The sequence below is a fragment of the Mobula hypostoma genome, chromosome 27, assembly GCF_963921235.1.
Source record: "Mobula hypostoma chromosome 27, sMobHyp1.1, whole genome shotgun sequence".
Classification (NCBI taxonomy): Eukaryota; Metazoa; Chordata; class Chondrichthyes; order Myliobatiformes; family Myliobatidae; genus Mobula; species Mobula hypostoma.
The window spans coordinates 33556688-33570324 of NC_086123.1; the positions used below are offsets into that span (position 1 = coordinate 33556688).

General features: G+C 41.1%; 1 protein-coding gene across 2 annotated transcripts in view; it reads right to left on the reverse strand.

Annotated features, from left to right (window-relative positions):
* The window catches only part of LOC134338410 (rabphilin-3A-like), a 259305-nt gene that overhangs the window by 137432 nt on the left and 108236 nt on the right, over positions 1 to 13637 (reverse strand). For both annotated transcript variants that reach the window (XM_063034213.1, XM_063034212.1), the window contains exon 2: positions 8040 to 8133. In XM_063034213.1, the coding sequence (XP_062890283.1) occupies positions 8040 to 8116 (77 nt within the window). In that variant the 5' untranslated portion in view covers positions 8117 to 8133. The remainder of the gene's footprint in view (positions 1 to 8039; positions 8134 to 13637) is intronic.

Here is a 13637-nt window from a genome sequence, read left to right on the forward strand (position 1 = left end):
TTTTAGTGGAGTAAAGGAAATTACAGTGGTATGAGAGAGGAGGAGGACAAAGTAAATTGGAGGGAGATGCTGGCAGGGATGACAGCAGAGCAGCAATGGTGTGAGTTTCTGGATAAAATGAGGAAGGTGCAGAATAGATGTATTCCCAAAACAAAGAAATACTCAAATGGCAAAATAATACAACTGTGGTTGACAAGGGATGTCAAAGCTAATGTAAAAGCAAAAGAGAGGGCATACAACAAAGCAAAAATTAGTGGGAAAACAGAGGATTGGGAAGCTTTTAAAACCCTACAAAGAGCAACTAGAAATCATTAGGAGGGAAAAGATGAAATATGAAAGCAAGCCAGCAAACGATATCAAAGTGGATAGTAAAAGCCTTCTCAAATATGTAAAACAAATAAAAGAAAGATGGGAGTGGATATAGGACTGCTAGAAATGAGACTGGAGAAATAATAGAAGGGAACAAGTAGATAGCAGATGAACTAAATGAGTATTTTGCATCAGTCTTCACTGTGGAAAACACCAGCAGTGTGCCAGATGTTGAAAGGTGTGAGGGAAGAGAAGTGAGTGCAGTTACTATTACAAGGGAGAAGGTGCTCAAAAAGCTGAAAGACCTAAAGGTACATAAGTCACCCAGACCAGATAAACTGCACCCTAGGGTTCTGAAAGAGGTAGCCGTAGAGATTGTGGAGGCATAAGAAATGATCTTTTAAAAATCATTGGACTCTGGCATGATGTCAAAGGACTGGAAAAGTGCATATGTCACTCCACTCTTTAAGAAAGGAGGAAGGCAGCAGAAAGGAAATTATAGACCAGTTAGCCTGACCTCAGTGGTTGGGAAGATGTTGAAGTCAATTGTTAAGGATGAGGTTATGGAGCACTTGGTGACACAGGACAAGGTAGGTCAAATTCAGCATGATTTTCTCAAGGGAAAATCTTGCCCGACAAACCAATTGGAATTCTTAGAGTAGATTACACATAGGATGGATAAGGAGGATGCAGTGGATGTTGTATATTTGGACTTTCAGAAAGCCTTTGACAAAATGCCACACATGAGGCTACTTACCAAGCTAAGAGCCCACGGTATTACAGGAAAGTTACTAACATGGTTAGAGCAATGGCTGTTTGGTAGAAGGCAGAGAATGGGAATAAAAAGATCCTTTTCTGGTTGGCTGCAAGTGACTAGTGGTGTTCCACAGGGGTCCTTGTTGGAACTGTTTCTTTTTATGTTGTATATCAATGATTTAGGTGATGGAATAGTTGACTTTGTTGCAAGGTTTGCAGATGATACAAAGGTTGGTGGAGGGGCAAGTAGTGTTGAGGAAACAGGTAGGCTGCAGAAGGACTGAGACAGGTAAGGAGAATGGGCAAGAGAGTGGTAATATGATGTTGGAAATTGCATGGTCATGGGCTTTGGTAGTAGAAATAAATGTGCAGACTATTTTCTAAACAGGGAGAAAATCCAAAACTCTGAGATGCAAAAGTACTTGGAAGTCCTTGTGCAGAACATCCTAAAGGTTAACTTGAAAGTAGAGTCGGTGGTGAGGAAGGCAAATGCAATGTTGGCATTCATTTCAAGAGGTCTAGAATACAAGAGCAGGGATGTGATGCTGAGGCTTTATAAAGCATTGGTGAGGCCTCACCTTGAGTATTGTGAACAGTTTTGGTCTCCTCATCTAAGAAAAGATGTGCTAGCATTGGAGAGGGTTCACAAGGATGATTCTGGGAATGAAAGGGTATCATACAAGGAATGTTTGATAGCTCTGGGTCTGTACTCACTGAAACTTAGAAAGATGAGAGGGGATCTCATTGAAACCTTTCAAATGTTGAAAGGGCTAGACAGAATAGATGTGAAAAGGATGCTTCCCATGGTGGGGGAGTCTAGGATACGAGGGCACAGACTCAGGATAGAGGGGTGACCATTTAAAACAGAGATGCAGAGAAATTTCTTTAGCCAGAGGGTGGTGAATTTGTGGAATTTATTACCACAGGTAGCTGTGTAATAGCCAGGTTGTTGGGGGTATTTAAGGCAGAGATTGATAGGTTCTTGATTGGACACAACATCAAAGGATACGGGGAGAAGGCTGGAGAGTGGAGCTGAGGAGGGAAGAAAATGATCAGCCATGATTAAATGTTGGAATACACTCGATGGGCCAAATGGCCAAATTCTATTCCTATGTCTTATGGTGTTATGGAACATTTAGGAAGAAAATTCAGAAACAAAGAATGAATAGAATAGGCAGAGATTAAGATCAGATTAGATTTAATAGGATGCATGGATTTTTGGGCTGAATGCCTACTTTTGGATATCTTTTGTAATTCTATGTAAACACACTCATAATTTAGGTTCTCAGTAACCAACAACCTATTTCTGTCCACTGTAAGCTTACAGAACATTGGGAGAAAAACAAATCTGATTTGTCTTAGGTCATGTATGGTTACTTTGGACTATAATCTAATCACAAATAGTTTGATATTAACAACTTTGAATACCAGATAAAAATTATTACTTTCTTGTCAAACTTTTATGTTAGCAGATTCAAACAGATTTCGTCTTTAATTAGTGGAAAAACAGAAAAAGATGCAACATAGCTGACAATTCATACTCCACGATAAACCTTTTTGATCCCATTTTAAGTTAAATGAGACAGATCCTCTTTTGAACCAGTTTCTAATTTAGTTGAAAAACTGGCAGACGAGTAAAGACTATGGGTAAAGTCTAATTTTGTCTCTATCAGGAGCTGGTGGCTTGCCATTCAATCTAGTCCTTGACATATGGCTGCCGGATCCTGGCACCTGTACTTGGATCAGCACACTGACTAGAATTAGAAATCTAAAACCACAAACATTATGTGGTTTTAATCATAACAAGGCCTTTGATGTACAGGAGCCACTGTCATATTCATCTGCACTTTAATACACTAGGATTCTCAAGTAATATCTGATTATAGTTGTGATTTGTTTTGCAAGTTTTTGATTGGCATTAATAAAGCGTTTTTTGTAATTAGTTGGTGTTGAGCAGCTGAATACAATTACCATTGTTGGTGAAAGAATAAAGCAAAAGTCTGCGTGCCTTCCCTCTACCCATTTCGTCACGGGTAAAAGCTGCTTCTCATTACTTGCTATCTGCAGCTCCAGATATTAGAGAGAAGGATGTTTCACATCTGCTGCGATTGATTTTTTTTTTGGGTCACTTTTTATGGCTTTTGTCAAACTACTGGGCAAAAGGTAGCTATAATGCATCAAACTGACTCTCTGAATCACAGACTGAGCTAGCGACATGGGGAATTTATCATCCCAGGATCTCACAAGCCAGCAACGGCATTACTGGCAAAGTGTTAAATACAGGAACAAAAGACTGAACTGTGTGCAAACGTATACCAACTGGACAATTAAAACCAAACGCACATGGAATTAGTAAATAATGAATAACGGTCTTAAATTATGAAGCTTAAGGTATGATTTCCTTTTCAGTAACAGTGCCTGCTCACTGGTATATTTCACTTTCACACTTCTGCATTGACTGCTGAAAAGGCAATAGGACTCATCAGGAAAGTTCACATAAAAAGAAGAAGATAAAATCTTTCAAAAGAAATTCAATGTGGTTTTAAATCTTGAAAACTAATCTCAGCCAAACCTGGGTGAAAATAACTTGATTGTCTTCCTGCATCATAAACATTGATGGCTTAACCCATTTGTATTGTTGTATCAACCACTTTCTTACTGACACTCTGTCCTGTCACTGCCTTAAGTTTCATCTCTGGTCCTCCTAACAGGCCACCTAAATTGTGACATTAATTTTTAGGTAAGTTCAAGTAGTAGCTCTCTTGATTTGGACAGTGAAAACAATCCACAATTGTTACTAGCTAAGATGATTCTTTGGGAGAATGGACATTCAGCAGGATGTGTCCAGGACAGACACACATGCAGGTCAAAGTAACAAACAGTAAAACCAGGACTAACAAAAACCAACAGGAAACATTTTTATGGTCATGTTAAACATAGTCTTCTGTATTCCTGAAAATATGAAAAAAGTGTCTACATTGAGGTGTGAGTCTCTCGGCTCTTTGGCTGCAATCAGAGGCCACCTAATGGACTCGTGCTGTGGCCAAGACCGAAGAGAATCATTACAATTAATGATCAACAAGGTGAGAATGCTACCTATTCCATGAAGCAGAAGGTAAAGCCAGGGAGGAAATTTGTCACATAGAGACCTACTTTATACGAGGGGTGATTGATACATTCGTGGCCTAAGGCAGAAGGAGTCAATTTCAGAGAACCTAGCACATTTATTTTTCAACATAGTCCCCTCCTACATGTACACACTTAGTCCAGCGATCATGGAGCATACGGATCCCTTCTTTGTAGAAGTGGTCCACAGCAGGGGTGATTGATATTTTTGTGGCCTTGGGTAGAAGGAGATGAGTTATTAACTTCAAACTTTCTGCATTATCACTCAAAGAGTTGAACTGCACGTGCATGTAAGGAGAGCGTCTTGGACCTCCAGGTGGTCCACAGCAGGGGTGATTGATAAGTTCGTGGCCTTAGGTTGAAGGAGATGAGTTATACAGCTCTCGTTACATGCACGTGCAGTTCAACTCTTTGACTGAAAATGCAGAAAGTTTGAAGTTAATAACTCATCTCCTTCTACCTTAGGCCACGAACTTATCAATCACTCCTGCTGTGGACCACTTTCTGGAGGTCCAAGATGCTGACTTCTACAAAGAACGGATATGTATGCTTCACGACCGCTGGACTAAGTGTGTAAACATAGGAAAAATAAATGCATTAGGTTTTCTAAAATGGACTCCTTCTACCTTAGGCCACGAACTTATCAATCACCGCTCGTACTGTGTGGCAATGTTGTGGTATTGACAGGAGTGTGTGGAGATGTCAACCAACTCAGGCTTGTACCAACAGGCATTCCAACTGGGTGAAGGGGATATGCTCCTGAATTGTCCCTCATGGGGCTATATTACCACAGCCTCCACTAAAACTGTAGAGATTTGGTAATAGGTACTTTGAGTGGAAATCCCTCTGGAAGCTGCAATCTGGCTGATGGTGTGTGCCCACAATCTGGCTCTAACTGGGACACATCTAAGAAATTATCCTTCATGTAAGAGTGAAGGTAGTCTCACAAGCAGACATAATCTACTATGGAAACACTCACAGAAGTGGACTTACTAGGTACCAATTTCGAATTTAATTTTGTGGTACCCTAACTTCCCCGTGGATGGTGATTTCTCAAGTCCCTGAGATCTATCAATTCTGGCAAAATGAACAACTTGATTCATGTTCTTCCCATTCCACATGGCTTAGCACAAACTGGGAAGTGAAATGAACAACTGAGACACTGGCCAGGCTTTGGAGCCTGATTTCTTATCTGCGTCAACACATAATTTACACTTGCTTTTATTTATTCATCACTGCTTTGCATCAAGTGTGACAATTTTAATAAAATGCCAGGAAAAATAGCAGAGCAAGAGAGAAGAAATATTACTTACTGTTCGTTCTCACTAGGCAGAGGATTAGGTGAAGATAAAAGTGAAAAATTAAAATAAAATTCCATGTCACATTTCATTGTTACTACTATAACAGCAGATTGAGTAAAAGCTCAGGATTATTAATATCCATCCTCTGTTTAAGACTAACCAGCATTAACCCATTATAAAGAGAACAGAATTCACCTTACAAACCAAGCACTACAAGCATCGAGCCCTGATCTCAGAGCCTCAGCAATTGTAGTGACAATCGAGCTTTGCCAGGCTGGCTTCCTTACATTAATTCTTCGTGTTTTATTAGTTACAATGACCCTGGGTATTTTTAGAGTGAGCCACACTGAATTTATAATGTGCATTTTACATAGTATTTGCAGTATGAATTCATACAATATTTGAACTAAATTGAGTGCACACTCTAGTTCAATTTGCAATATATTCTCAGGAGATGTGGGGGGTGAGTGTCGGGGCAGTCTGTATGTGTAGTGAAGCAGGAAGACCTGTGCAGCCTGCAGTTGTCCACCAATCATTATCCACAACGTTGCCTTGAGATATTTTTGAGTATTTCCCACTGTTTGGTGCACTGGGCCATGTATGGGGATGGATCACCAAGGAGTAAAAGAACCCCAAAAATAATTAAGCATGCTCCCTTATCTGTGTGCGTATTAATGTGTTCCCAGGTTGCTGATAATTCAACTCTACAAAGGCAGCAGGTACTGCAGCCATACCTTGTATTCCTAGTCTCATTAGCAGCAAATCCAGACTGTCGCCGATGATGTCTCCGTTACCATCAGCTGCTAATTGGCTGGACACAGATGATCAGACTTTTACCAGCCACCCGTGCACTTCTGCTGTCTTCATTCAAACTTTTACCATCCAATCTGTAAATCTCCCCAATTACTTTAAAGAAAGCACTCATTTCCAGATCCATTTCCCAGCTCTTGAGTGCTCCACACCGAACTCCAGGTCCAGTACTTTGGCCTGTCTTTTACTCAATGTCAGGACTCAACTCCCCAGTCCAAAACTGGTTTTATCTTAGTGTCAGGCACTAAAACGCGCAAGATCATGCAACATTGAATACATGTATGACTTTTGATTAAAACCATGCAGTATGGTTGCAGGATTAGTTTTAATGGCAATACAACACTGGTGACTAAACAGGCATGACTGTGCTTACAACCATGCAGTACAATTTGTTTGGATTAACAAACATGAAGCAATCAAGTATCTCCCAGTCACTAATCATCTGGAAACTATTAAATAGTGAATGGGATTATCCATGGCCTTGCTGAGACATCAGAGTGGACTAACTATGGAAAGGTTACAGTCACAACAACACACAGATCCCCATCTGCATTAAAATGCCAATGTAGTTAGAAGAAACTAAATGCTGGCCTGCTAAAAATGGCAGCAGTCATTTCTGGGTCACATGTCAAAATTAGCAGTTCATGTCTTTGCATCCACATTAGGTTTTAGAGCAGATCTGAATCCTCAAGGGCAGTGAAGCAGTGGTGTGAATCAAATATGAATCCATTTCTGTACAAGCTGCAGGAAAACGTCCTTACCTAAAATTGAGCAACACAAACCCTCGTGTTGAACCTTTCTGGAATGTAAAATTGAAAGCATGCAGTCATCCGCCCTCCCTATTTGGTATCCCAGAGGAATTAAAACAGTCTGACCTCTATGCAGTGTTAACCATTCTAGAGACGTAGTATCTTCTGTGCTAGGATCCCAGGAGATCTGCTATAACGCTATGAACCATGGCATAGAGATTTGTGTCTTGTATTTGAGGGAAATTACTGTCCTAGGGAACTGTTGCAGATGTCCAGTAGATGATTGTCCACACCTCAAAGAGCTTATATTCAATAACCCAGAGATCTGGGGTAACCTGCACCCAATGTTGTGAGGGGCTCACTGTATACATCTTGACCCAAAGTTCTCAGTGGAACTGAACTCCCAACTTGCCAGCTACTCACTCTTACCATATCACCAGAGTTCAACATGTTCCCTCTTCAAGGTGTTTCCTCAGCACAGTGTGGGGCCAGACCAGTCATTAAGGGAAGTGGCTGCTGTATCACTGTGAGCAAGACGGTGACTAGGGAGGAGCCGGCTTTGTGTGAACAGCGACTGAGACTCTCAGCCCACAATGGCAGGAGCACAGCTGGTAACAATCTAAAAGGCACGCTCAGCACCCACAGCCTGAAGCTCTTTAGTGCTTTCACATAATAGTAGAGGACAAAGAAAACCTGCCTGTTAACGGTTGCCCTGTAGCCTACAGATCTGTGGCCGTACAAGGAATGGATTCAGATTTAGAGATAACCACAGGGCAGACTGAAGTAGAGGTATGAAAATGGCTTAGAGCATTACAGCTGTAATGAACTGATGCACAGGGCGTCAGCTGGATTTGATTATGATAGTTTTTGGCGCAATGTAAGCAAATAACACAGCAGAAGCAGGGAAGATGCTTAAGCAAATTCGCTTTACAATATTCCAAGGCTTTCACATGCATTTCTTTAAGACTGAGAAAGTCTTGAAGCTTACTTTGCTCTGAGAGTGAGCTGTCGGTCATTGGGGCAGACCCAGCGGGTTGTATTGTTCCCAAATACAGTGTTAGTCATGGCTGGAAACTTGCTGCCTGCAAGAAACACATAAAAGAAATCTACTTAGAACTTTCATCCTGTCGATATTGCATACATAGCTCAAATTTAACTCATATTGGAGTTAGGTTAGACCACACTTGAATTGTGTGCATTTCTAGTCGCCACACTACAGGAAAGATTAAGTAAGATGTAATTAAGCTAGAGAGGGTGCAGCGAAGGATGTTACCTGTGATGGAGGCTTGAGTTGAAAGGAGGGATTCAATAGGCATAGTCCATTTCCCTGGTGCAAGGGAGACTTAAACAGTTCACATGATAGAGGTACAGTCTACAAAATTATAGTTATACATAGCCTGTTTCCCATGGTAGGAGTATCTAAAATTAGAGGACATCAGGAGGAGGTTAAAAGGGCATGTAAGGGGTAATTCTTTCACACCTTGATATCTGGCCTGTGTTGCCAAGTGAGGTGGTGGAGGCAGAAACAGGAACAACATTTAAGCAGAAACACAAGAGAGTGCAGCGGCTGGAATTTGGAATAAACAATCTGCTGGAGGAGCTCAGCAGGTCAAGAAGCATCTGTGGGAGGAAAGAAGCTGTCAACGCCTGAAGCTGAAAGCTTGCGCTGGGACAGGTACTTGAATGAGCAAGGCACTGAGGGATTAATGCAGGTAAGTGGGGTCAGTACATGGTTGGTAAAGACACAGTGGTGGAGTGGATATCATCAAGTTGGAACACTTAATAGCAATTGAGATGAATAGGGTACATGGATTCTACAAAAGAAAATCTCAACTCCAAATCTCAAGAACAAAGTGAGATGGGAGAGAGTTTTACAAAATTCAACTGGAGCTCAGTAAGACAAAGTATCCTGTCATCACTGACAGGGAAGCTATCATGCATTACAATCAGAATTTTACAAATGGATGTCTCTTAATCTTCAGTCTTTTATGATTCTGTTTTATGACTGGAAGCTATTCCTTTCATTTTTCTTTCTCCTGATATGTAACTGTATTATTCTGCAATGGAAGCAGAAAAAGAAGTGCCTGCCAGTCTTTAATCCGTTTAATGTCAAAAGGGTTTTATCTGTCTTTAGTGAAATTTAAATTTTATTGTGGATGCAGAGCCTGACAACTACAAACATGAAGCTTCTGCATGGTGCCTATTGGCAAACCATTTGATCTCTGCTTCTGTAATGTATGGCGGATGCTCAAGGAATTAGGGAAAAGACAAGAGGAGGTGACCTTTCCCTCAGCCCAGTTCCTTCTGTACGCCTCAAACTAATGAACTGGTCAGGTGACAGGTCTCTTAGGAGGCAAGCATTTTGGAGATAGTGACCACACTCTCTGACCTTTAGCATAGCTATGGACAAGGAGAGGAGCAGACAGAATGGGAGAATATTTAATTGAGAGGGGGACTAATGATTATGATATTATGTAGCCACTTTGCAACATAAATTGGGAGCAGATGTTCTCAGGGAAATGCACACCAGAAATGCGGAGGTTGTTTGGGAGCACTTGCATGGGATTCTGGACAGGTTTGTCCTACTAAAACAGAGAAAGTGAAGGAACCATGGCTGACAAAAGATGTGGAACATTTAGTTAAGGGGAAGAAGGAAGCATACTTAACATATAGAAAGTTAAAATCAGACAGGGCACTTGAGAGTTATAAGGTAACCAGGAAGGAGCTTAAGAAGGGACAGGAGAGAACAGAAGGGGACACAAGGCCTTGGTGAGTACCTTTAAGGAGAACCACCAAACGTCCTACACATACGTGAAGAACAGATGGATGAGTAAAGTGAGGGTAGGATGCCCAGGTATATAGGAGGAAACATGTACGTGGAGTCAGAGAGAGGTGGGGGAGATCCTTAATGAATACTTTGCTTCAGTGTTCACCAGTGAGAGATACCTCGACAAGCTACTGTGCTGGAGTATGTTGCGGTTACACAAAGAGGCAGAGGCTTTTGAAAAACATTAGGGTAAGTCTCTGGGGCCGATGGGATATACTCCATGTCACTACGGGAAGCAAAGGAAGAGATTGCTGGGGCATTGATGATGGCCTTTGCATCCTCACTGGCCACACAAGTAGTACCAGAGCACTGGAGGATGGCAAAAGTTGTAACTTTGATCAAGAAAAGTAAAAAGGATAATCTTGGTTATTATAGATCAAACAGTCTTACATCAGTAATGGGCAAACTCATGGACAGGATTTGGAGAAGTACAGTCTTGTTAGGGACAGTCAGCAGGTCATGCCTCACAAGCCTGATTGACTTTTTTTGAAGAAGTGACAAAACAAATTGATGAAGGTAGAGTGGTGGATGTGGTGTACATGGATTTTAGTAAGGGTACTTGACAAAATTCCTCATGGAGCACTTATCCAGAAAGTCATGAGGGATGGGATTCATGGAAACTTAATAGCACGCTTTCCAAATTGGCTAACCCACAGAAAGCAGAGGGTGTAGTAGATGGAATGTATTGTGCCTGGAGTCCATGGAGGTCTGTTTCACAGGGATCTGTTCTGGAATCCCTATTCTTAGATGAGGTACTGGATAAGTAGGTAAGAAAGTTTGCAGGTGACACAAAGGTTGGTGGTGTTGAGGATGGTGTAGATGAGTGCTGTAGGCTAAAATGGGGCATGTGGAAACTTTAAAGAAGGTGGAGAGGAGATTTACCTGGATGCTGCCCAGATGAGAGAAGATGCTTTATGCATAAAGGTGAGCTAGGGTTTTTCTCTTTGGAGAGAAGGAGGGTGAGAGGTGATTTGATAAGAGTTGTGCAAAATGATAAGAGACACAAATCGAGTGGACAGCCAGAGACTTTTTCTTCTGCAAGGGCAGCAAATGGCTAATACCAGAGGGCATCCCTTTAAGGTGTGTGGAGGAAAGTTTATGGGAGATATCAGCAGTAGATTTTTTTTAAAAAACAGAGCGTGTTAAGTACCTGAGATGGTGGTTGAGGCTGATAAATGAGAAACATCTGAGAGTGTCTTAGGCTCATGGATGAAAGAAAAATGGAGGATTATGGGCTATGTAGGAGGGAAGGGTTAGATTGATCACGGACCAAGTTTATTTAGGCTGCCACAACATTTTGGGTTTAAAGGCCTGTGTTGTGCTATGTTCTAATTGCTATAGTCTGGTTTCTACCCAAACCATTATGGTACCAGAGGAAATTACAGATTTGCCTGTTAATAATTCCCTAGAATGGAAAATACCACAGATATGAAGTATTTGCCTCAGTTAAGCTCACCAGGGCAGCAAATACTAAGTACACTAATAGTAAGCTGGAGACAATGATCAAAGCATTCTCATTACTTGTCTTAATTTGTCCATAAACATCCAAAATAATAACATCAAGAACACATTGTTAGAAACACCTATCTCCCCCTCAACTGGTCTTATAACATGCAGGCACCACATCTAAATGAGTCTATGCAATCCCATTGGACACATTTTGAACATTGAGTTGACAGCTCCACAGTGCGGAACATTATATTGCTAGTTCCACACACTGAGATTGGATTCAATCCTCCAATGAATTCAGTCCTCAATCTCCAACAGCAGAAGAAGCAAATCTCCTAAATAGAGTTTAAATCTCTGGAGAAACGTGTATGATGCAGAAAGGGAAGAAGAAAAAGGTTTTATTTAAAACTGGCACCTAACCATGTGGGTACAGTGTTCTTGAAAATTATTTTTTTTTAATGTAAACACAGTTGAGCTCCATCTCTCGACCTGTCCCTTGCAAGCATCTCCTCCTCTGTTACTATAGTATACGTTGGAGCCAAAAGTCTTGTCGTTATGAATGCAGATCCCTTCAGTATTGGAAAGAGGCTGCATCACATCCTTATTTCCCTCCCACTCCTCTTCCTTTCTAGTCTCTCAGCCAGAGGCCTCCCATATCTCGGCAGTCCAAAGGTACCAAAAGATCTCATCGCTGCCTGGTTTGGTTGCAAGAAGTAGGAGATTCTGCAAGATCTCAGTGAGCAACGAGTTTCAGAACTGCGCCACATGTAGATAAATATGCAAGGTGCATGCATGATCTGGGCAATTATGTCAAGAAAAGTGACAGAAAAGCACAAAGCAAGATCCCACACATTGTAAATAAGCCTGTTACTTGATGGAAGAACATTGGTAGGACTGTGGAAGAGTTCATGCCTTGCCAATAGTACCACAAGATCTTTTACACCCACACGGACCCAGTTTGATGTCTCAGAGATGATGACTCCAGCAATCCCCGATTTGGACATTATCTGCTCAGTTTCAGTTAAATTTATAACACAGGAGAACATTTGACCATCAGGTCGAAACCACCCAACAGAGGAGCTGTTTGATTATCCTCAGTTCCCAGCTCTTGCTCCATTGTCATATTAGGTTAGGACTCTTCACGTGTATACCCAGGCATATTTTATATGTGAGGTGTTCTGGAAATTTACAGGACTCTAATTAGGTTATTATGCAGCTATGTAAACTTTCAATAACCATATCGCAGGAAGGTTGTGATAGCACCACAGAAGGGATGCACACGAATATTGACTTGGGATGGAGTTCATGTAGGGACGTACAAGTAACAGAGCCATCTACGAAATCCACCAAACAATGATCTATAATTTACCAATCTTGGTAAGTTCCGATGCATCATCAATCTTTCAGTCTGATTGTTCTTATTTCAAATTTGCACAAAATGATAGTGTTTCTATAAGACCATAAGACATAGGAGCAGAATTAGGCCATTTGGCCCATTGAGTCTGATATGCCATTCCACCATGGATGATTTATTATTCCTCTCAACCCCATTCTCCCCTTTGACACACTTAGTAATCATTAAAGTTAAGCTCTCTTTAAATATAACTAATGTCTTGGCCTCCACAGCCATCTGTGACAATGAAATCCACAGATTCATCCCCCTCTCACTAAAATATTCCTCCTCATTTCTGTTTTGAAGGGACGTCCTTGTATTTTGAGACTGTGCCCTTTGGTCCTAAACTCCCCCACTATAGGAAACATCCTTTCCACGTTTCATCATTTCTGCATTCAAGGCTACAGGATTCTAAATTCAATACATTCCAAAACAAAGATAAATGGACTTAATGTAATTGAACCCAACCGATATTGGACTCCCAAGATCATTCAAGTCAAGAGATATTGCACAAGAGCCCTGAGCTAGTGACATTTGACCTGAAGATGACGAAGTGTCTGTCTTAATCTATCCTAAGCTACCATTATACTGTTTACTGTTTAAACTTGTATTGTGTGTATTATTATTTGTGGTAATGTTACTTAATGTCTTATATGTGAGTTATTTGAACAGTGTTGTGCATGTTGGTCCGGAGGAACGTAGTCTCATTTGGTGGTACACAGGGGAATAGCTGAATGGCAAGAAATGGAACTTGAAGATCACTGAAAGCTCTATATGTAACCACAATCACTCTGCTTCAGCAACCCTCATTTCAGTCTTAGTATTAAAAATTTCATCTTTAAGACATGTTTTTGGCAAGGTTGTTGTGACAGGAAAAACACTGCAGCAATGAAAAAAAGTGTCACTCTGTGATTCAG